This window comes from Phyllobates terribilis, unplaced genomic scaffold, assembly GCF_046119375.1.
Source record: "Phyllobates terribilis strain yellow unplaced genomic scaffold, ASM4611937v1 Scaffold_9__5_contigs__length_417890890, whole genome shotgun sequence".
NCBI lineage: Eukaryota > Metazoa > Chordata > Amphibia > Anura > Dendrobatidae > Phyllobates > Phyllobates terribilis.
In genome coordinates this window covers 208,713,539-208,737,639 of record NW_027362769.1, presented here as the reverse complement: position 1 = coordinate 208,737,639, position 24,101 = coordinate 208,713,539, and the positions used below count along the sequence as shown (strand labels likewise).

The following is a 24,101-nucleotide window of genomic DNA, read 5'->3' as shown; positions in this document are numbered from 1 at the left end:
CTGTGAATCAGCTACATACTTCTTGATTGCCAAGACACTTCATCCTGATCATCGCACAATGTTGATTGTAGTCATGCCTTGACCTAAACACTCCACAATTTGTTGCTTCTCAGCAGCCGACACATCCTTTTTCTTTCCCATTTTGGCAGAAAATGTAGGCTGCTTAATAATGTGAGAGAGCCTTCTTAAGTAGTCTTGCCTTTCATTGGACACACCTGCCAAACTAATTAGCACAGGTGTCTGCAATTGCTTACAGTGATATAAAGAGCCCTGACACACATCACCATCAATGAGTTTAACTGACAAACAAACAAATTCTTCCCTTATCACTCCTAAACACTTTTTGCATAATAATTTGGAACGCGGTGTACATGTGCTTTTCCACAAAACACCAGTGGTTCACGTAGTGAATCTTACAGTTCTAACTTGCCAACCGTGGTCTGTATAGAATTGTTCAATAAAGGGCCCAAAATTAAGATAACATAGATGGGAGAGGTCTCTATGAATAGGAATTCCTAAGTATTTGATACCCTGTGAGGGCCAGGCAAAGGGAAAGTTGGACTGGATGGAATCCTATATGGATTTAGGGAGGGAGACATCGAGGGCCTCAGACTTCGCTGCATTGATTTTAAAATTTTACCATGTAACAAAGTGATCTATTTCAGCCATAACAGCAGGGATGGATATATGTGATTGAGTGATATATACTAGGACATCATCAGCAAATAGAGAGCACTTGTACTCGGTGCCTCCCACCTCAATCCACCTAATATTGGGGTTATCGCGAATTGATGAGAGCAGGTGCTCCGTCACTAGGATGTATAAGAGAGGGGACAGAGGACATCCCTGCCTTGTCCCATTGGTGATTGTGAAAGGTGATGAAAATTTTCTGACGCACCCCCTGGGCCTTGTGACACCCGGAGCCGGACCCTTTTTGGTGGATGCTGGTGGTTGTAGTCTTCGTGGCGGCGATCCGGTTCCGTGGCTCAGGGCGGTCAAACCAGTGGCGGAACTATTTATGTGGTTTTGATGTTTAAATGTCTGACTACGCCACCCGTGGATTGCGGTCAGAGTGAACCGCCGCTACAGGGCAGACCGCTAAGGCTGGTGTTGTGGGTGCAGCAGAGCGTAGCATAACTCCCCACGGGAGGAGTATAGCCTCAGGGCAGTGTATGCGGAGGATGGGGGTGATGGTGCAGGGCAGCAGCAGTAACGACACGGAGTCAGTGATGCAGTTCAGGGCCTTTACTCACAGTTCTTATTATCCAGACCACGTCTGCAGGTAACGGCTGCCCACGTCGTACTGTGCTCACCAGGTGAGGGGCTCAGACAACTCCCAGATAACTTTGGAGCGCTTCACAGGACCCCCTTTGTGTGTCCTTTGTCTGGCCTTTCTTACCAACACTTCTGTCCGGCTGCCTCGGGCCTCCTCTTGGTAAACTTGGCGCCAGTTTCCCTGACCCTATGTGGTGCCTTCCTAGCGGGTGGAGCAAGGGGCTGCGCCACATAAAATGTCAGAGCCTCCGGTTTCTAGCTGAGGGTCGTTTCCTGCCTCCACTAGTTCGGGGACCGGTCTCCCCCTTTGGCCTGACCCCTCCACGCAGGTGGATTCGGGCGTGCGGTGGCGACTCGCCCGTCCGCACCCCTGGGATCCCTTCATTCCTCGTTCCTGGAGCCTTCTCCGCTCCTCTTCCTTCCTTCTCCCTCTTGCAGGCCTGGGCCTCTGTTACTAGGCCCGCCTCCGGAGCAGAGCTCATGCAGAGCCCCTGCTCCCTGCCACTTCTGCTCAGACTTCTCTGCACTGAACTAAGATGGTGCCCACCTTTTATACTCCCTTCTCAATGCACCCATCAACTGCTTCCTCCCTGCTCCTGCACTGCAGGGTTCCCCTTCCTCAGTGTTCCCTCCCCCCACTCCAGCCAGGGACAGGGACTGTCGTGCCCATCTCAGGGGCATATTGGTCGCCCTGCCCCACGGCAATGTGGTGTAATGCATGCAGGTGTCGGGTCCTGATCCACACTCCATCCTTATCTGAGAGTGAGATATCACACCTCTGGGTGAGGTGCAATACGTCTGTAGCAACCGAGCCCTCGGTGCTACAGTTCCATTTATCTTCAGCCTAGGTGACGTATTGTGATACAGGGCCGTGATTTTGGCTATAAAAGGGTCCCCTAGACCCCTACCCCAAGCTTTTTAAGAGAATCATATATGGCGTGCCAGGAGACTCTATGGAATGCTTTCTCAGCATCCAACGAGAGTATCTACTTACAAATTTTTAACTGCATCTAGCCCAGGAAATACTTTGTGCCTAGTAGCAGTGTCTGCTAGTCAGCGGATTATCCCGGCTGTTAAGCAAGCTACACCACCTGTAGTTTGGACACTTAATTTTTTCAAAGGAAATGCTTCGGGACCACGGGATACTTAGTGAAGAGCATCAGGAGGCACCCCAAGGCATAGGGGCTGGGACTGGCACTAGGATGCCTTGCGGTGGACAGCCGAGCTCGATCCTTATAAAAGCTTTTTAACTGCAGCAGCTTTAGTGGACGCTACTGGAGCTGGAATTACGCGGCTGCTGGCATGAGACTTGCCCTCCAATAGATCCTTGTAAATGGATTTAAAGTGTATTCATTTAAATTAGAGGGACAATTTAAATTAAAAAGCTTAGAGCTGCCTCCACCACAGGGGGGCTCTCTCGACCCACCAGCGGACAGGCACCAGTATTGGGAGAGGGGGGCTGGCCGTCAGGGTTCACCGCGGCTCTGGCACAAACCCAGCGACACGGAGGTGGCACGGGCAGGAGCGGACTGGCCGTCTCGGCTTCTCACTTTTTGGATTTTAGAAGGGCATGACATGCCTATATCTGTGTCTCCCCCTCCTTTTACTCCTCCACCTCTTTTCTTTTCGCATGACTATATGTACTTGTCACTTTTCCATGTGTTAGTTGTGTCTTCTGAGCAGTTTGTCAGCTTTTGGACACCTTTGAAGGTGTTTTCTATGTGTTTCTATGTGTTTTTGTTTGCCTGCCATTGGTTTTAACGGTGTTCGAAGGTGTTCGACGAACAGTTCGACGAACAGTTCGGCGAACACACGGGTGTTCGACGAACCGAACCGAACTCGAACACTACGGGGGTGGCTCAACACTAGCGAGGACACCTCCCCAGAAGCTGACTTGGATACGGAAAGGCGACTGCAGTACAAGAAGGTACAGGAGAGTGTGGAGAAGAGCCTGGCCCAGGTGAGAGAAAGGCAAGAGAGACTCTTCAACCAACACGCCCCTGCTGGTCCCCTAGAACCTGGTGAGTAGAGATGAGCGGTGTTCGACTAGAACTGTTCGCCAATCTCAAATTCGAGCTGTTTTTGGCGGTGTTCGAGTTGTTCGACGAACCCGAACGATTTGCAAAAAATTCGGCTGTTCGAGGTTATGTTCGATAACTGTTCGTGCACCAAAAGCGTGTCCTGCATGTCTGGCGCTATTTAGAGCACCAATCATGCAGGGATTGTCTGCCACTCACTGTAATGCCACAGCCATGGTGGTTGTGGCATTACAGTGATTGCCCAAATCGATGGGAACAGTGCCAACAGTGAAACATGAAAAGCCGGCAATTCAGCAGCGGCATACACCGGTACCCGACAATTTAGAACCGAAAGAATAGAGCTTCACACATAGATTAGATAGATATAAACATGTCAGCCACATATATACGAAGTACAGTGAAAGTGCTGCTTACTGTACTTGTCATTTAGCGTAAAGGATTTATCAAAAAAAATAATAGTGTTTTCATGCACCGTCTCTTTAAAAAAGCCGGCCGGCAATTCAGCATCTGTACCCGACAATTTATAACAGACAGAATAGAGCTTCACACATAGATTAGATAGATAGAAACATGTCAGCCACATATATACGAAGTACAGTGATAGTGTTGCTTACTGTACTTGTCATTTAGCGTAAAGGATTTATCAAAAAAAATAATAGTGTTTTCATGCACCGTCTCTTTAAAAAAGCCGGCCGGCAATTCAGCATCTGTACCCGACAATTTATAACAGAGAGAATAGAGCTTCACACATAGATTAGGTAGATAGAAACATGTCAGTCACATATATATGAAGTACAGTGATAGTGTTGGTTACTGTACTTGTCATTTAGTATTAAAATAAAGGATTTATTATTAAAAAAATTGGCGTGGGGTTCCCCTTAATTTTAGGCTCTAGCGGAGGTTAAGCAGACGGCTGGGGCAGATGTTTGAAGCCTGGGAAGGGGGTAATACCCACGGAGCTTCCCAGGCTACTAATATCAGCCCCCAGCTGAATACATAGCCTTTACTAGCTATTAAAATGGGGGACCCCCCCAAAAAAATGACGTGGGGTCCCCCCTAATTTAATAGCTAGCAAAGGCTAGGCAGACAGCTGGGGGCTGATATTAATAGCCCAGGAAGGGAGCCATGAATATTGGCCCCCTCCCAGGCTAGAAACACCAGCCGTCAGCCGCCCCAGAAATGGCGCATTCATAGGATGCGCCAATTCTGGCACTTAGCCTCGCTCTTCCACGCTGCCCTGGTGCGGTGGCAGGGGGTAATAGGGTTGGGGTTGATGTCAGCTTATAATGCCAGCTGACATCAAGCCCAGGTTAGTAATGGAGAGGCGTCTATAAGACACCCCCATTACTAACCCCATAGTCAAAGTTAAAAAAAACACAAACACCCAGAATAAAGTCCTTTAATTGAAATAAAGACACAATCCTTTATTGTTCTAAATTAAACCATACTTACCGTCACGCCCATTCCAGCTGAAGCCAACGATCTCCTGCAATAAAAGAAAAATAATAAAGCAACCTCATCCTTACCTTTCCATGGTTCCCACGACAGCTTCAGCTCTGCTACATCGAGATGACAGGCTGGACCGCAGCAGAACGCTGCCATCCAGCCTCTCATCCCGCAGACACTGAGAAGCGCAGGCTTACTTGCGCTGCTCAGCGTCTCTCTGTGACGACATCCAGATGAGCCGAGTTCATGTCCAATGAACTCGGCTCACCTCATGCACGTCACTGACAGCGTGGGAAAATTCTCCTGCACTCAGCGCTTCAGCGTGAGAATTCTCCCGCTGAAGCGCTGAGTGCAGGAGAATTTTCCCACGCTGTCAGTGACGTGCATAAGGTGAGCTCATGTCCAATGAACTCAGCTCACCTCCTGCACGTCACTGACAGCGTGGGAGAATTCTCCTGCACTCAGCGCTTCAGTGTGAGAATTCTCCCACGCTGAAGCGGTGAGTGCAGGAGAATTTTCCCACGCTGTCAGTGACGTGCATGAGGTGAGCCGAGTTCATTGGACATTAACTCGGCTCATCTGGATGCCCTCACAGAGAGACACTGTGGAGCGCAAGCAAGCCTGCGCTTCTCAGTGTCTGCGGGATGACAGGCAGGATGGCAGCGTTCTGCTGCGGTCCAGCCTGTCATCTCGATGTAGCAGAGCTGAAGCTGTCATGGGAACCATGGAAAGGTAAGGATGATGTTGCTTTATTATTTTTCTTTTATTTCAGGAGATCGTTGGCTTCAGCTGGAATGGGCGTGATGGTAAGTATGGTTTAATTTAGAACAATAAAGAATTGTGTCTTTATTTCAATTAAAGGACTTTTTTTCTGGGTGTTGTGTTTTTTTTAAATACTTTACTAGAAATTCATGGTGGTCATGTCTAATACTGGCGTGACCCCATGAATTTCGGGCTTAGGGCCAGCTGATAATGCCAAGCTGGCCCTAACCCCTTTATTACCCAGTGAGCCACCGCATCAGGGCCCTGGATGAGTTGGGTACAGCGCCAGAAGATGGCGCTTCTATGAACGCGCCATTTTCCGGGGTGGCTGCGGACTGCAATTTGCAGCGGGGGTGGCCCAGAAAGCTTGGGCCTCCCTGCGCTGCGGATTCCAGCCCCCAGCTGCCTAGTTGTACCTGGCTGGACACAAAAACAGGGCGAAGCCCCACGTCAATTTTCTTTAAATTATTTCATGAAATAATTAAGAAAAAAAGGGCTTCCCTATATTGTTGTGTCCGGCCAGGTACAAATAGGCAGCTGGTGGTTGGGGGCAGCCCGTTCCTGTCTGCTGTACCTGGCTGGACACAAATATAGTGCGAAGCCCCACGTCAATTTTTTTTAAATTATTTCATGAATTTCCTGAAATAATTAAAAAAAATTGAAGTGGGGCTTCGCACTATATTTGTGTCCAGCCAGGTACAGCAGGCAGGAACGGGCTGCCCCCATCCACCAGCTGCCTATTTGTACCTGGCCGGACACAACAATATAGGGAAGCCCTTTTTTTTCTTAATTATTTCATGAATTTCATGAAATAATTAAAAAAAATTGAAGTGGGGCTTCGCACTATATTTGTGTCCAGCCAGGTACAGCAGGCAGGAACGGGCTGCCCCCATCCACCAGCTGCCTATTTGTACCTGGCCGGACACAACAATATAGGGAAGCCCTTTTTTTCTTAATTATTTCATGAATTTCATGAAATAATTAAAAAAAAAGTACGTGGGGCTTCGCCCTATTTTTGTGTCCAGCCAGGTACAACTAGGCAGCTGGGGGCTGGAATCTGCAGCGCAGGGAGGCCCAAGCTTTCTGGGCCCCCCCCCCCGCTACAAATTGCAGTCCGCAGCCACCCCGGAAAATGGCGCGTTCATAGAAGCGCCATCTTCTGGCGCTGTACCCAACTCATCCAGGGCCCTGGTGCGGTGGCTCACTGGGTAATAAAGGGGTTAGGGCCAGCTTGGTATTATCAGCTGGCCCCAAGCCCAAAATTCATGGGGTCACGCCAGTATTAGACATGACCGCCATGAATTTCTAGTAAAGTATTTAAAAAAAACACAACACCCAGAATAAAGTCCTTTAATTGAAATAAAGACACAATTCTTTATTGTTCTAAATTAAACCATACTTACCATCACACCCATTCCAGCTGAAGCCAACGATCTCCTGCAATAAAAGAAAAATAATAAACCAACCTCATCCTTACCTTTCCATGGTTCCCACGACAGCTTCAGCTCTGCTACATCGAGATGACTGGCTGGACCGCACCAGAACGCTGCCATCCAGTCTGTCATCCCGCAGACACTGAGAAGCGCAGGCATGCTTGCGCTCCTCACTGTCTCGCTGTGACGGCATCCAGATGAGCCGAGGTCATGTCCAATGAACTCGGCTCACCTCATGCACGTCACTGACAGCGTGGGAAAATTCTCACGCTGAAGTGCTGAGTGCAGGAGAATACTCCCACGCTGTCAGTGATGTGCATGAGGTGAGCTCATGTCCAATGAACTCAGCTCACCTCCTGCACGTCACTGACAGCGTGGGAAAATTCTCCTGCAATCAGCGCTTCAGCGTGAGAATTTTCCCACGCTGTCAGTGACGTGCATGAGGTGAGCCGAGTTCATTGGACATGAACTCGGCTCATCTGGATGTCGTCACAGAGAGACGCTGAGCAGCGCAAGCAAGCCTGCGCTTTTCAGTGTCTGCGGGATGACAGGCTGGATGGCAGCGTTCTGCTGCGGTCCAGCCTGTCATCTCGATGTAGCAGAGCTGAAGCTGTCGTGGGAACCATGGAAAGGTAAGGATGAGGTTGCTTTATTATTTTTCTTTTATTGCAGGAGATCGTTGGCTTCAGCTGGAATGGGCGTGATGGTAAGTATTGTTTAATTTAGAACAATAAAGGATTGTGTCTTTATTTCAATTAAAGGACTTTATTCTGGGTGTTTGTGTTTTTTTTAACTTTGACTATGGGGTTAGTAATGGGGGTGTCTTATAGACGCCTCTCCATTACTAACCTGGGCTTGATGTCAGCTGGCATTATAAGCTGACATCAACCCCAACCCTATTACCCCCTGCCACCGCACCAGGGCAGCGTGGAAGAGCGAGGCTAAGTGCCAGAATTGGCGCATCCTATGAATGCGCCATTTCTGGGGCGGCTGACGGCTGGTGTTTCTAGCCTGGGAGGGGGCCAATATTCATGGCTCCCTTCCTGGGCTATTAATATCAGCCCCCAGCTGTCTGCCTAGCCTTTGCTAGCTATTAAATTAGGGGGGACCCCACGTCATTTTTTTTGGGGGGTCCCCCATTTTAATAGCTAGTAAAGGCTATGTATTCAGCTGGAGGCTGATATTAGTAGCCTGGGAAGCTCCGTGGGTATTACCCCCTTCCCAGGCTTCAAACATCTGCCCCAGCCGTCTGCTTAACCGCCGCTAGAGCCTAAAATTAAGGGGAACCCCACGCCAATTTTTTTAATAATAAATCCTTTATTTTAATACTAAATGACAAGTACAGTAACCAACACTATCACTGTACTTCATATATATGTGACTGACATGTTTCTATCTATCTAATCTATGTGTGATGCTCTATCTTTCTGTTCTAAATTGTCGGGTACCGCTGCTGAATTGCCGGCCGGCTTTTTTAAAGAGACAGTGCATGAAAACACTATTATTTTTTTAAATAAATCCTTTACACTAAATGACAAGTACAGTAAGCAACACTATCACTGTACTTATTATATATGTGACTGACATGTTTCTATCTATCTAATCTATGTGTGAAGCTCTATTCTTTCTGTTCTAAATTCTCGGGTACAGATGCTGAATTGCCGGCCGGCTTTTTTAAAGAGACGGTGCATGAAAACACTAATATTTTTTTTAATAAATCCTTTACACTAAATGACAAGTGCAGTAACCAACACTGTCACTGTGCTTCTTATATGTGTGACTGACATGTTTCTATCTATCTAATCTATGTGTGATGCTCTATTCCTTCTTGTCTAAATTGTCGGGTACCGGTGTATGCCGCTGCTGAATTTGCCGGCCGGCTTTTTTAAAGAGAGTGTCTTCTGAGCAGTTTGTCAGCTTTTGGACACCTTTGCAGGTGTTTTCTATGTGTTTCTATGTGTTTTTGTTTGCCTGCCATTGGTTTTAACGGTGTTCGACGGTGTTCTAAGGTGTTCGACGAACAGTTCGACGAACAGTTCCTCGAACATCCCGGTGTTCGACGAACCGAACCGAACCCGAACACTACGGGGGTGGCTCAACACTACTGGTGAGCAGGTCCTGAAGCGAAAGAGAAGGCTACACAAGCTGGACGACCAGTAGGAAAGGGAACCCAACACAGTACTGCAGTCTGCTCACGACAACCCGAAGGTATGCGTGGTCACTAAGGATGGAGGAGAAACCACTAGTACCGTCTCCAGAGACCACCTAAAAAGGTTCCCCGAGCAACTACGGAATGCAGAAGAGGATCAGAGAGACCTTGAACCCGCAGAGGACAAGGAAGAAATGATCAGCACCATTCTCGGAGAGTTCCCCAGGACCTGGACTCGGATAAACGATGCCATAGTGGTACCCGTCCTGCATTTCCTGCAACCAACTCAGCAGCAATCTACACCAGAGCGGGAAGGTGGAGAAGAACAAGCAGTTCCAGAGGCAGAAGAGCCTGTACCAGCAGCCCAGGAGAATCAACCCTCTGCTGACAGTGAGCCTGCCATGCCTGCCGTAAGCCAGAGGACCCGCAGACAGCTGCCTGCCCTGCCTGTAAGTCTAGCCAGTGATTGCACCCCGAGCACTAGTGAGAAAAACCAGGTTAGACCACCACCAGACAGTGGGCTACATAGGTCAACCCGGAGCACTAAGGGGCAAATACCAGCTCGCTGGAGAGTGTAGGGTGTGATAGCAAATGTAAACAGCCTGCAAAATGTTGAATTGTGTAAAATATAATTGCATGACCAGTAACTACGCGTTTTCTCAGTTTCTTTCAGTTAAAACATGGACTAACAGGTTATGAACTGTGAGTAACCGAGACTTTCCTGTAAATACATTTGGAGCTTAACCAATGGGAGGAACAAGGACTGTCAAAGACTGGGGGCTACGGCAGACCCCCCACCTGGTTAAAGCTCCCCGTTGTTGTTGGTGAAATGGACACCCGGTCACAGACCACACTGTGACCTTAAGAACTCAACCTGTGCGTCATTTGCTTCTACATGCCTTATAATGTTTTAATGGTCATGCATATTACTCTTGTTTCTTGTTTAGTCCCTGAGTACTAAATTTCACTAGGGGGGATGTGTCACCCTGGCCTGGATGCCACAAATGTATAATAAAGCTGTGTCTGAGAGCAAGGGGGAGGTTCTCTGGTCAGGGACCATTAGCATGCAGCACCTCCTGTCCCAGGCCAGTAGGGGGAGCAGGCTGCCCCTATAAAAGCTGGAACTGGGGGCAGGGTTAGAGAGTTCTGGACGACCTGTCTCTGGAGTGAGAGGTGTCCCAGAGAAGGGAGAGCCAGTTCAGCTGAGGCTGAGGAGGACGAGTGGCAGTAGAGGAGCCACGAGCCAGGGATGGAAGGCGCGGGGAGCCTGTCCTGGCTGAGAGAGAAACTGAACTACCGGACTTTGGTGTCCGAGGCTGTTAGGATTCCAAGTCCTACAGCTAATAACCAGTTCACAGGGGATTGTATGTCCCTTGGCCTAAGAAGCCCGGAGGTTCCGCCACAGCAGAAGGGACCAGCAAAGCTGCACCAGGCCAAGGATAGAAAGGAACCCAAGTTGCAAGCCATACGGGCGAAAAGACACGCCGAGCTCAGGAACGTGGGCTGTTACACCACCAGGAGGGAAATTGCCAGAAAGAGCGCAGAGAATACGGTAGGCCTTCACCCTCACCCTGACCAGAGCCAGCTTCCCACTTGTTCTCAGACATCCAGGCCCCCTCCTAGCCAGGACTGTTTTTGGGTCGTCTCACCTGTTCTAATAAAGACCCTGAACTGTTTAAGAGGCCTCCGTCTCCTGGCTATTGCGATCGGAATCATCCCCTCCATCATCCATCTATATACTGCCCTGGGGCCACACTCCTCCCGTGGGGAGTTATACTACTTAGTGCTGCACACCTACATCTGCCCCAGCAGTCTGCACTGCAGCGGCGGTTAACCCTGACCGCAATCCACGGGTGGCATAGTCGGACATTTAAAACCCTACAAATAGACTGCCACAACGTTTGGTCTGACCACCCTGAGCCATGGATCGGGTTGCCACTACTACCCCCAACATTGCACTGAAGCCCGGTTCCGGGTGCCCCACGGCCCAGGGGGCGAGTCAGTGGAGGTGTGTGTATGCTGTGAAGGCCTCTTGTGGAGAAGTCCATCCATGCACCCCTCTGGGATCTGTGGCACCATTGCGCAGCAGGGCGCCACATTTGCTCAATGCAGTGCCTCGGCATGTCTGCAGTAAACATGAGCAGACATTTTGAAATTCAAATTCACCGGCTTTGCTGAATTTTCCCCTAAAATTTGATTTGCGGTGAATAAATTTGCATCGATCTCAAAGCTTGTAATTGCTCGAAAAATACACTTGAGGGAGAGGAGAAAGAATCCTGCTGACTATATGAGCTTACACTCTACAGGATACCAGAAGTGGATTTGTTTTGTATTGCTGAAATGTCAAAAGACAGTATGCAAGGGCCAAGGGTGGACAAAAGTGGTTTATTGTCAACGCATTTCAAAGTCAAACCAACCCTTTCTTCAGGACAACCAAATATAAAATTAGAAGTGAAAATACGTGCTGTTAAATACATAAGAAATACAAATAAAGGCTCAAAAAGAAAAGGAAGGTGGAAACAGTCAAATGTGACGAACCTGTGATTTATACATTCACTTTAAACTATTTTTTTTATTATTAAATGAAATAAAATCAATTTACTACCATTATCTTTCTATTAGATCTTTTCCACATTGATTTTAATGCTCCTAATTTTTATGCATTTAACTGCACGTAACTTCACTGTTCACCTTACATGTGGTTGTCCTGAACAAGGAGTTGGTTTGACTTTGAAATGCGTTGACAATAAACCACTTTTATCCACCCTTGGTCCCCGGATCCTGTCTTTTGACATTTGAAATCCACGTCTCCATGTATATTACTGTATATGTTGAATTCTCGTGGATGCTTCAGCAGCTGTTATCTTCACGCTATAAGTGGTTGTGTCACACACAACCCCAGCAGGTGAGCATACCAAATGTTTACCCAATTTGCATAAACTGGATAATACCCTATTTGCGCTTTACGTTTCTTTCTAGCCTCATATGCTCTACGTTACAGGAGAGAGAGGATCCCACTGATCACAAGAGCTTACATTCTTCAGGAGAGAGAGGACCCAGCTTACCATAAGAACTTACATTCTATAGGAGAGAGAGAAGACCGCTAATCATAAGAGCTTACACTCTACAGGAGAGAGAGACTTACCCAGTGACTCTGGAGATGGAAAATAATTCTGCTGTACAAACTGTGCTCCGCTACGAACAGCTAATCTGTGATGACCCAGGCACTCACCACCACTGCATAAGGTATGATAATCCGCTAGATGTCATAGCTGCAAGACATTATGGGTAGGCTCACGACATTAACCTGCTTTCTGGTGCTTCAGCAGTGTGGTAAATTGTGCTGAGTAGGGATGAGCAGACCCGAGGAAGTTTGGGTTCGGCCGGACTTTAGTCCAAAGTCCGGTTTAGGTACAAGAACTTGACCCCAGACCTGAACTCCTTATAAGTAAATGGGGACCCAAACTTTGATGCTGTAAAATAGCTGTAAAGAGGTCATAGTAATTCTAGGGGGCTGAAAAAGGAAGAAAAATGGGGGTAAGAGCAGGACAATTGCCCTGCAAACAAATGTTAATAGGGAAATGATTTAAAATAATATAGAATAAAATAAATAAAAAAAAATATCTTGAACCAGGAGGCGGAGGTCCACGTGAAGGAGTGGAGCAATGCCTTGCATGTGTATTTTACTGTACTTGTTAATAAATAAATAATGTGGGGTCCCCCTAGTTTTAATAACCAGCCAAGGGAAAGCAGACAGCTGTGAGCTGGTCTTATAATGCTGGAAAGGTGACAATATTCATGGACCTTTCCAGCCCCCAGCTGTCTGCTTTGCCTTCACTGGTTATTAAAAATGAGGGGACAATTATGTGGGGTCCCCATTATTTTTAATAACCATCTAAAGCAAAGCAAACAGCTGGGGGCTGATATTAATAGGCTGGGAAGGGCCATGAATATTGGCCTCTTCCCGGCCTAATAAGACCAGTCCTTAGTCGCCTTAGAAATGCCGCATTCATTAGATGCACCAATTCGGGTGCTTAGACTCAGCTCTTCCTGATTGCCCTAGTGCTGTGGCAATCGGGGTAATGGGATTATAGGGTTGATGTCAGCAGCTGGCGCAAACATCAAGCCCACAGGTTACTAATGGAGAGACGTCTGACAGACACTCCATTACTAACCCAGTAGTCAAAAGAAATAAACACACTAAAAAAAATATTCATTTGAAAGAGAACTCCCCAACAATTTCCTTCTTTCATCCATTTATTTAAAAAAAAAAACACAACAGCCTGCTGTAGCCCACATGAAGATCTGCCGTAGTCCACAAGGAGGTCTCATGACAATCCCCATCTCCATCTTCCAGTGTATTGAGCGCTCCATAGACTAGAGGAGCAGCCACTGCCGGGGCTAATGCTGTACTCTGCTAGGTCCATGTGGACTACGGCGGACTGGTGTGTTTTTTTTTATTTTTAAAATCGGTGAAAGAGATATCAGACCCTTCCCAGCATAATAAGACCAGCTCCCAGCTGTCTGCTTTCCCTTGGCTGGTTGTTAAAAATAGGAGGACCCCACATTATTATTTTTTTAATTATTTATTTATTTTACACTGTCCCTCACTCGAGCTGCGTCTCCACCCATGATCCGGCGGTGATACAGACCGGGACATGGGTGTGATGTTTCTGGAAGTGCCCACAGCTTAAAAGCTTGTTGATTAACTCTGATGCAGACTTTCAACAAGGTTTATTAAGCATTCAAACAGTAACATCCGGGAGAAGTCCGTGTTCAGAGTTCAGCACAATCCGGTACGAACACAAAATTTTACTATTCGGGTTCGCTCATCCCTAGTGCTGAGCAAGTTTTTTTTTGCAAACTGAAAATCGAATCTCAAAATGTTCGAATTTGCATGAAAGCATAAATTTCAGGAAATTTAACATCAACTCTATCCTCTGCAGATCAATCCGCTCATCTCTAGTCTACAGTTTTTGTAATTACTCCTAAATACGGGCTAAGTTTTTTCTTTGATATAGCTTCAATAAAAGAAATCATTAAGATAACATCCTGGAATTTGTCTTCTTACTCATGCTGAGCAAATATCATATGTCTTCACTGCCTTGTTTTTCAACAGCAAGTGAGTTGGCAAACACTGCACATTTTTTTATAATAATTGTAAGAAATTTAATTTGGTATTTCATGATTTTCTTTGATATATATGCAAATTTTGATATATAATGTAGATCAATAAAGTAATAAGGAAAGAGCCACTATTATGTAAAAAAGTATATAATAGCCCACAGTTAACCATACCCAGAATTCACAGGCACCTTGAATGTTGAAGACCTTGTAGGTAAAACCTGAATTTAATTATTTTTATGTTCATAATGATAAGTGTCAGTGTTAATTTTTACAGTTAGTTTTCTCATGTAGGGCATGTTCACATGTGGCATTTTTGCAGCGTTTTTTTTTTTCAACATTTCATTCACACGCTGCATTCTTTTCCTTGCTTTTTTCAAGCTGCAGCATGTCAATTGATTTCAGCATTTTTGCAGCGCTTTTCACCCATTCAAATGTATGGAAAAAAAACGAAGCACAAATGCTGCAAAAATGAGACAAAAACTCATGCAGCATTTTTTTGCCACCAGAGTGTTTACACATTCTGTTTTTGCAGCGTTTTTTTCTGAGAGTGGTGGCAGGAAAAAAATTATGCTTACAATACATGAAGTTTTGTTGCACTTTTGCCTCATTTTTATGTGCATTTTTGTATCATTTTTATTTGCTTTTTTTTCTATGCTAAAGGAATTGACATGCTGCAGATTTCAAAAAACGACGGGAAAAAAAGCAGAGAGCATGTGCATGAGAGTTTTTATATCTCATTCACTGTGCCGGTAATGTAAAATGTAGCATTTTTCCTGCAAAAAAAAATGCAGAGAAAAAACTCTGAAAAATTGTTATATAACACTGTAGTTTTTTAATAAATTGCATTCTGTTGTATTTGCTCTGTAGCTCAAGAGATGGAAATGGTAACTCATCTGCGAGTCAAGTTTTACCTATTCTCGCTATTCCATTTTGGTCTTGCTTTCTCAGGTATTAAAACAAGTAAAATAGTATTTTTAGCTAAATATTATTGAGTGCTTATTATGTAAACCCTGGTGTTACATTATGAAAAAAATATTTGATTTAAAAAAATATTATTGAGTAAACTAACACAAAAGCACAGCTTTGTAATTGAGGTGCACAACTAAAGTATTAAATGATATAAGAGCATTTAGATAGTTTTATTTTTTATTTTACTTAGGTCTCTTTCACACGTCAGTGTGTCTGGTACATGTGGTGAGTTTTTACACGTACAGGAGACACATGTAGACCCATCTGTGCACATGTCAGTGTGTCTCCACGGATCATGTGTACAGTTCGCTCTGTTCCCAACCATCGGGTGCTGAAGGCATTTGTCATCTGCTGATGCAGAAATGTCAGTCAGATGAATTACAGCGTGGCACAGTATATCGGACAGATGAGTATAAGAGTTTTTATTTTATTCTTATTTTAACACTTTCTGGACACAGTGAGGGCACAATACAATTCTCAACATTGTCCCCTGCTGATGCTGATCGCAGCGCAAGCAGGGGACAATGATGACAGATGCCTTCAGCACCTGGCGCTTGGGAACAGCGCGAACTGTACCGCTGATTACCGAGCACTGGTACATGTGATCCTGATGTGGCACCCGGGTGGCACATTGTTGCCACATGTATCCCACACTAGTAGTCACGGACACACGGAAATGGATAACTCCAGTACTGTTTTTTCCAGTACCAAAAATATCTGGACGTGTGAAAGAGGCCTTAAGGTAAGATTTTTTTTATTTTCTTTCTTTGTGCCAACAAGTGAACAATTGAAAATGACTAAATGTATAGGAATGGTATGAAAAGTTGAGACAATAATTTTTAAAATAAAAAAATGATATATCCTTATTTCTTTTATTTTGTTAGATGGAATTTTTTTTTATTTTACCTTCAGGGATAGAACCATAGATGACTGATAGATATCTAAGTTCATTGAGATTCTAGTACTAATACATTTCATAAGGAACATTTCTTGTAAGTTTTTGACATTCACTGTTTTATTAACACCTTTACAGTTCCTGGCGTTGCTGACAATAAAAGGAGTTGTGCCACGCAGACAGGTAAGACAAAGTCAGAATTGCTGTAATGCATTTCTTAATTTACAAACTCAAACTATGAAAATCAAGTAATGTTTGTAGAGATGTCCCATATGTATACCATGTGTTTTGACATCTTCATAAGGTGAGAAACGATAAAAAAAAAGTCAGCTCACCCATATGAAGTTGCAAGATGCGTGGGAATCTTGTAGCACTGCAAGTCCTAGAAAGAACATAAAGGATAAAACAAATCCAGCATCCAGGTCTTCTTTTAAAAATGGTGTTTATTGAAAATATTTAAAAGCCACTGTAACGGGTCTGGGAGGCGGAACCTCTGAGCTACTATACAAGGGGGCGGTCCTTGTAAGGGAGCGGGTGGCGACCAGGGAAGACGGGCAGGCAGTCACAGCAGGTGACCGGGACAGTCTCTGAGTGAACGGGCTGGAGGTCACGGCAAGTGACCGGGGCAGTCTCTGGATGAACGGGCAGGAGGTCACGGCAAGTGACCGGGGCAGTCTCTGGATGAACGGGCAGGAGGTCACGGCAAGTGACCGGGGCAGTCTCTGGATGAACGGGCAGGAGGTCACGGCAAGTGACCGGGGCAGTCTCTGGGTAAAGGGTTGGTACGACCTGTGGCGGCTGATGGTAGACGTGAGCTCCCAGGTGAGCAGGCGAGAGTCTCTGGATAAACGGGTGGTGACGGCGGAGCCTCCAGGAAGACCAACAGACATGCGGCAGATGAGCGCTCCCAGGTGAGCGGGCAGAAGTCACTGGAAAGGCGGGTGGTCACAGCACGTGACGGCAGAGCCTCCAGGTAGGCTAGTAGACAGGCAGCAGATGAGCGCTCCCAGGTGAGCGGGCAGGAGTCACTGGACAGGCAGGTGGCCACTGCACGTGACGGCGGAGCCTCCAGGTAGGCTAGCAGGCAGGTAGCAGATGTGCGCTCCCAGGTGAGCGGGCAAGCTGGTCCATAGACAGACTGACAGGAGTTGGAAGGCAGACCGTCGGACCTCAGGCAAGCAGGCAGGTAGCTGATGTGCGCTCCCAGGTGAGCGGGCAAGCTGGTCCTTAGACAGACTGACAGGAGTTGTAAGGCAGACCGTCGGACCTCAGGCTAGCAGGCAGGTAGCAGAATATCAGGCAGGAATAAGACAGCAAGCTGGCAGGAATCTGGCAGGTATCTGGCAGGTAACTGGCAACGGGACCTGAGGGCTGAAGCAGAGTAGTGAACAGTGCAACAACATTGCTCGGGCACCTCCATTTTGGAGGAGGTGTCTTATATATGGTGAAGTCCTCCGGCCATTGGCCGGGGACTCCTTAGGACGGCGCGCGCGGCCCCTTTAAGAGGGAGGGAGAGCGCGCGCGCGCGCCCTAAGCACAGTGGCCGGGAAGGAGCGCGCGCTGCCAGCAGAGCGGGAGGAGGACGCCGGGCACGGAGCAGAGAGGTGAGGGGAACAGCGTCCCTGCCTAGCAGAGGGCAGGGACGCCGGCGCTACAGTACCCCCCCCTTTAGGCCCCCCTTTTTTAGGCCAGACAGAAATTTAGCAAGGATAAGAGGGGCATGGATGTTCTCCCGGGGCTCCCACGTTCTCTCCTCAGGACCAAACCCCTTCCAATCCACTAGAAAAAAGGTCTTTCCTCTTACCCTTTTGGTGGCAAGAATATTCTCTACCTCAAACTCGTCCTCAGCAGAAACCGGAGCAGGAGGCGTACCTGTAGACTTGGAAAAAGAGTTAAGAACCACAGGTTTGAGGAGAGATACATGGAAGGAGTTAGGGATCCGTAAGTTGGCCGGGAGTTTCAATTTATAGGCCACCGGGTTGATCTGACTGATGACCTCCAGAGGACCGATGAAACGAGGCCCTAACTTGTAAGAAGGTATCTTGAGTCGGACATATTTAGATGAGAGCCAGACTTTATCTCCAGGACGAAATTGTGGAGGATCCAGGCGTTTTTTGTCAGCGTGTCTTTTCATCCGTTCGGACGACTGAAGGAGTGCGGATCGGGTACTCTCCCAAATGGAGGAAAATTTGCTAACGAGAGATTCCGCAGCCGGGTTGTCCACAAAGGTGGAGACAGGAAAAGGAATCCGAGGATGCTGACCGAAGACTACAAAAAACGGGGATTTGGAGGAGGATTCGCTCTCGTGATTGTTATAAGAGAACTCGGCCCATGGTAGGAGATCCACCCAGTCTGAATGATGGGCATTAACGAAGTGCCGGAGGTAACTGGTCAGGTTCTGATTGATCCGCTCCACTTGACCATTGGACTGTGGGTGGTAAGCGGAAGAGAAGTCCAGGGTGACGTCTAGCAGTTTACAAGTGGCTCTCCAGAAGCGTGAGGTGAACTGTACCCCACGATCTGACACGATGTGGAGGGGCAGGCCATGAAGACGAAAGATGTGACGAATAAAGTCTTTAGCTAGCTCGGGTGCAGACGGGAGGCCTGGCAGGGGAACGAAATGAGACATCTTGGAGAAGTGGACAGCGACCACCCAAATGACCGTACAACCGGCAGAGACTGGGAGGTCAGTTATAAAGTCCATTGCTATATGCTGCTAGGGGGCAGCAGGTACAGAAAGCGGAAGGAGGCGACTGGCTGGCAGATGTCTCGGAACCTTGTTGCGGGCGCAGGACACACAGGCAGAAACAAAGTCTATTACGTCCTTGTGCAGGGTAGGCCACCAGTAGTGCTGGGTAATAAGCTGGAGGGTCTTTTTTTGTGACCGGCGTGGCCAGCCAGTTTAGACGAGTGACCCCAGTGAAGGATCTTCTACCGATCAGGTACTGATACGAACGTCTTTCTGGGAGGGAGACGATTTAGACTCACGGGAGCCACCTGCATTACTCTGGCGGGATCGATGATGTGTTTCGGATCTTCCTCGAGATCAGACACCAGAAAGGATCGAGACAAGGCGTCCGCCTTGACGTTTTTGTCAGCCGGGCGAAAATGAAGAACAAAATCAAAGCGAGCAAAAAACAAGGACCACCGGGCTTGGCGCGGGTTAAGTCTCTGGGCATGCTGGAGGTAAGCCAAGTTCTTGTGGTCAGTGTAAATTATTACCGGGTGAAGAGCCCCCTCGAGCAGGTAACGCCACTCCTCCAATGCCAGTTTGATGGCCAATAACTCTCGGTCTCCTATGGAATAATTGCGCTCTGAGGAGGAGAAGAGTTTAGAGAAGAAGCCGCAAGTTACCATCCTCCCGGAAGATGATTTTTGAGTAAGTACCGCTCCGGCTCCAGAGGAGGAGGCGTCAACTTCCAGGAAGAACTGCTTGTTGCCGTCCGGGCGATGCAGCACCGGGGCGGAAGAGAAGGCCTGTTTTAAGGAAAGAAAGGCCTCCTCTGCTTCGGGCGGCCACTCTTTGGGATTAGTACCCTTACGGGTGAGCGCGGAAATTGGGGCAGTCCGGGAAGAGAAGTGTGGTATGAAGAGGCGGTAGTAGTTGGCGAAGCCCAGGAACCGCTGAATGGCCTTCAACCCCTCCGGTCGAGGCCATTTCTCGATGGCAGACAGTTTCTCTGGATCCATTCGTAGGCCGGTCTGAGAAATAATGTAGCCCAAAAACGGAAGCGAGGTCTGCTCAAAGAGGCACTTCTCGTATTTAGCGAAGAGGTGATTCTGCCTGAGCCTGAGCAGGACCTGACGAACGTCCCTCCGGTGAGTCTGGAGATCCGGAGAGAAGACCAAGATGTCGTCCAGGTACACCACTACGCAGGAGTAGAGAAGGTCCCGGAAGATGTCATTGACCAACTCTTGAAAGACAGCAGGAGCGTTACAGAGATCAAAGGGCATTACCAGATATTCATAGTGGCCGTCCCGGGTGTTGAATGCCGTCTTCCATTCATCCCCCTGACGGATACGAACCAGGTTGTACGCCCCACGGAGGTCCAGTTTGGTGAAGATTCTAGCCCCCCTCAGACGATCAAATAACTCCGGAATGAGCGGAAGGGGGTACTTATTCTTCACCGTGATCTGGTTAAGGCCTCTATAGTCTATACAGGAACGAAGAGAGCCGTCCTTCTTTTTGACGAAAAAGAAGCCTGCTCCCGCCGGGGAGGTAGATTTCCGGATGAATCCCCTGGCCAGATTCTCCTCAATATATTCGGACATCGACCGGGTCTCAGCAGCGGATAATGGATAAATACGCCCACGGGGAGGAGTAGTACCGGGTAACAGGTCGATAGGGCAGTCGTATGGTCTATGAGGGGGTAGTGTCTCTGCCTCCTTTTTATTAAAGACATCAGCATAAGACCAATAAGGAATCGGAAGTCCAGGTAGATTAGCTGGGGTAGGAGAAGGACGGACCGGATGGACGGGAACCAGACAGGTCTTATGGCAGTCCTGTCCCCAGCGAAGGACTTCTCCGGTCTGCCAGTCAAGCACGGGTGCATGTCTCTGGAGCCAAGGTAAACATAGCAAGAGGGCGTGAGAGAGTCCAGGCAGAACATGAAAGAAGATACTCTCAGAATGCAGCATTCCCACCTGCAGAGTAATGGATTCGGTGATGAGTTGGATGGGGCGTGGTAAGAGACCCCCATCCACGGCAGCAACAGACAAGGGTACAGCCAGAGGTTTGGTGGGGATGCGGTATTTCTCTACCAGGGACTGTGAAATAAGATTCCCGGCTGCTCCAGAGTCAAGTTGGGCTAGTTCGAAACAACGGTTCTCCCCGCAGACAATTGTGACTGACAGCAGCAGAGATGGAGAGGATTTATTCTTGTCTAGGTCGACCTCTCTGAGCGAACCTAGACACAGGCGTTTTCCGACCTCTCTGGGCAGGCACGGATCCGGTGCTCCTTACTGCCACAGTAGAAGCAGCTCCCCTCGGCACGGCGTAAGTCCTGACGGGTTTTGACCATCTTGGTCTGGTCGACCTGCATAGGCTCAGGAGAGTGTACCTGGGGAGAGACGGAGGGAGTGACGGGTTTCTGAAAAGTAGGAGCTAGACGTGGAAACCTCCTCTCACGGATGACCTCTTTGGCACGCTCCTGGAACCGTAGGTCAATCCGGGTGGCAAGAGTTATTAGGTCATCGAGAGTGGTAGGAATGTCCCGACCGGCAAGTTCATCTTTAATACGGCCGGACAGACCCTCCCAGAAGACGGATACCAGAGCGTCGTTATCCCAGGCCAGCTCCGAGGCAAGGCAAAAAACCAAGCAATGTGAACTGAGGTCTAAGATGGTAGACATGCAAGAAATAGGAGCATGTTCACACTAGCAAAAAGAAGCAAAACCTACAAAAGACAAAAATATATCTCATACCCTACCATCATTATATATAAATGTAAAGCAAAGTTGCATAATAAATATAGGGTACTTAGTGAACTATTTTTGATCAAAAAAAGTATACAAGCCGTCCCACCAGCGGCAAGGTGACCCTAAATTGGGACGGTACCTATACTGCCTATATAAAAAACCTTACTGTATATCAAAGTTGAAGTAATGCATATAAAAGGGTAGACAAATAGGACCGGGTCCCAACTCCAGACCACCTAGGCCCGTGGTAAGCTACATATATACCAATCAGCTCAACAAAGGGGATGCCACACCCTTAAATTGCACAGAATGCAAACAAGACAAAAAACCAAGCAATGTGAACTGAGGTCTAAGATGGTAGACATGCAAGAAATAGGAGCATGTTCACACTAGCAAAAAGAAGCAAAACCAACAAAAGACAAAAATATGTCTCATACCCTACCATCATTATATATAAATGTAAAGCAAAGTTGTATAATAAATATAGGGTACTTAGTGAACTATTTTTGATCAAAAAAAGTATACAAGCCGTCCCACCAGCGGCAAGGTGACCCTAAATTGGGATGGTACCTATACTGCCTATATTAAAAACCTTACTGTATATCAAAGTTGAAGTAATGCATATAAAAGGGAAGACAAATAGGACCGGGTCCCAACTCCAGACCACCTAGGCCCGTGGTAAGCTACATATATACCAATCAGCTCAACAAAGGGGATGCCACACCCTTAAATTGCACAGAATGCAAACAAGACAAAAAACCAAGCAATGTGAACTGAGGTCTAAGATGGTAGACATGCAAGAAATAGGAGCATGTTCACACTAGCAAAAAGAAGCAAAACCTACAAAAGACAAAAATATATCTCATACCCTACCATCATTATATATAAATGTAAAGCAAAGTTGCATAATAAATATAGGGTACTTAGTGAACTATTTTTGATCAAAAAAAGTATACAAGCCGTCCCACCAGCGGCAAGGTGACCCTAAATTGGGACGGTACCTATACTGCCTATATTAAAAACCTTACTGTATATCAAAGTTGAAGTAATGCATATAAAAGGGTAGACAAATAGGACCGGGTCCCAACTCCAGACCACCTAGGCCCGTGGTAAGCTACATATATACCAATCAGCTCAACAAAGGGGATGCCACACCCTTAAATTGCACAGAATGCAAACAAGACAAAAAACCAAGCAATGTGAACTGAGGTCTAAGATGGTAGACATGCAAGAAATAGGAGCATGTTCACACTAGCAAAAAGAAGAAAAACCTACAAAAGACAAAAATATATCTCATACCCTACCATCATTATATATAAATGTAAAGCAAAGTTGTATAATAAATATAGGGTACTTAGTGAACTATTTTTGATCAAAGAAAGTATACTAGCCGTCCCACCAGCGGCAAGGTGACCCTAAATTGGGACGGTACCTATACTGCCTATATTAAAAACCTTACTGTATATCAAAGTTGAAGTAATGCATATAAAAGGGTAGACAAATAGGACCGGGTCCCAACTCCAGACCACCTAGGCCCGTGGTAAGCTACATATATACCAATCAGCTCAACAAAGGGGATGCCACACCCTTAAATTGCACAGAATGCAAACAAGACAAAAAACCAAGCAATGTGAACTGAGGTCTAAGATGGTAGACAAGCAAGAAATAGGAGCATGTTCACACTAGCAAAAAGAAGCAAAACCTACAAAAGACAAAAATATATCTTATACCCTACCATCATTATATATAAATGTAAAGCAAAGTTGCATAATAAATATAGGGTACTTAGTGAACTATTTTTGATCAAAAAAAGTATACAAGCCGTCCCACCAGCGGCAAGGTGACCCTAAATTGGGACGGTACCTATACTGCCTATATTAAAAACCTTACTGTATATCAAAGTTGAAGTAATGCATATAAAAGGGTAGACAAATAGGACCGGGTCCCAACTCCAGACCACCTAGGCCCGTGGTAAGCTACATATATACCAATCAGCTCAACAAAGGGGATGCCACACCCTTAAATTGCACAGAATGCAAACAAGACAAAAAACCAAGCAATGTGAACTGAAGTCTAAGATGGTAGACATGCAAGAAATAGGAGCATGTTCACACTAGCAAAAAGAAGCAAAACCTACAAAAGACAAAAATATATCTCACACCCTACCATCATTATATATAAATGTAAAGCAAAGTTGCATAATAAATATAGGGTACTTAGTGAACTATTTTTGATCAAAAAAAGTATACAAGCCGTCCCACCAGCGGCAAGGTGACCCTAAATTGGGACGGTACCTATACTGCCTATATTAAAAACCTTACTGTATATCAAAGTTGAAGTAATGCATATAAAAGGGTAGACAAATAGGACCGGGTCCCAACTCCAGACCACCTAGGCCCGTGGTAAGCTACATATATACCAATCAGCTCAACAAAGGCCGGACAGACCCTCCCAGAAGACGGATACCAGAGCGTCGTTATCCCAGGCCAGCTCCGAGGCAAGGGTACGGAACCGTATGGCATATTGGCCCACGGTGAGACTTCCCTGACGGAGGCGTAGCAGTGATGATGCGGATGAGGTCCTCCGTCC

The 24,101-nt window shown here is 46.8% G+C and overlaps 1 protein-coding gene across 2 annotated transcripts in view; it reads left to right on the top strand.

Moving 5' to 3' along the window:
• Positions 1 to 14,318: 14,318 nt before the first annotated feature.
• Positions 14,319 to 24,101, top strand: part of LOC141162013 (uromodulin-like) — a 62,909-nt gene continuing 53,126 nt past the window's right edge. The window contains exons 1-3 of one of the 2 annotated variants that reach the window (XM_073647628.1): positions 14,319 to 14,442; positions 15,099 to 15,179; positions 16,234 to 16,278. In XM_073647628.1, coding sequence (XP_073503729.1) covers positions 15,107 to 15,179; positions 16,234 to 16,278 — 118 coding nt within the window. In that variant the 5' untranslated portion in view covers positions 14,319 to 14,442; positions 15,099 to 15,106. The remainder of the gene's footprint in view (positions 14,443 to 15,098; positions 15,180 to 16,233; positions 16,279 to 24,101) is intronic. The other variant, XM_073647629.1, reaches the window with a different exon arrangement.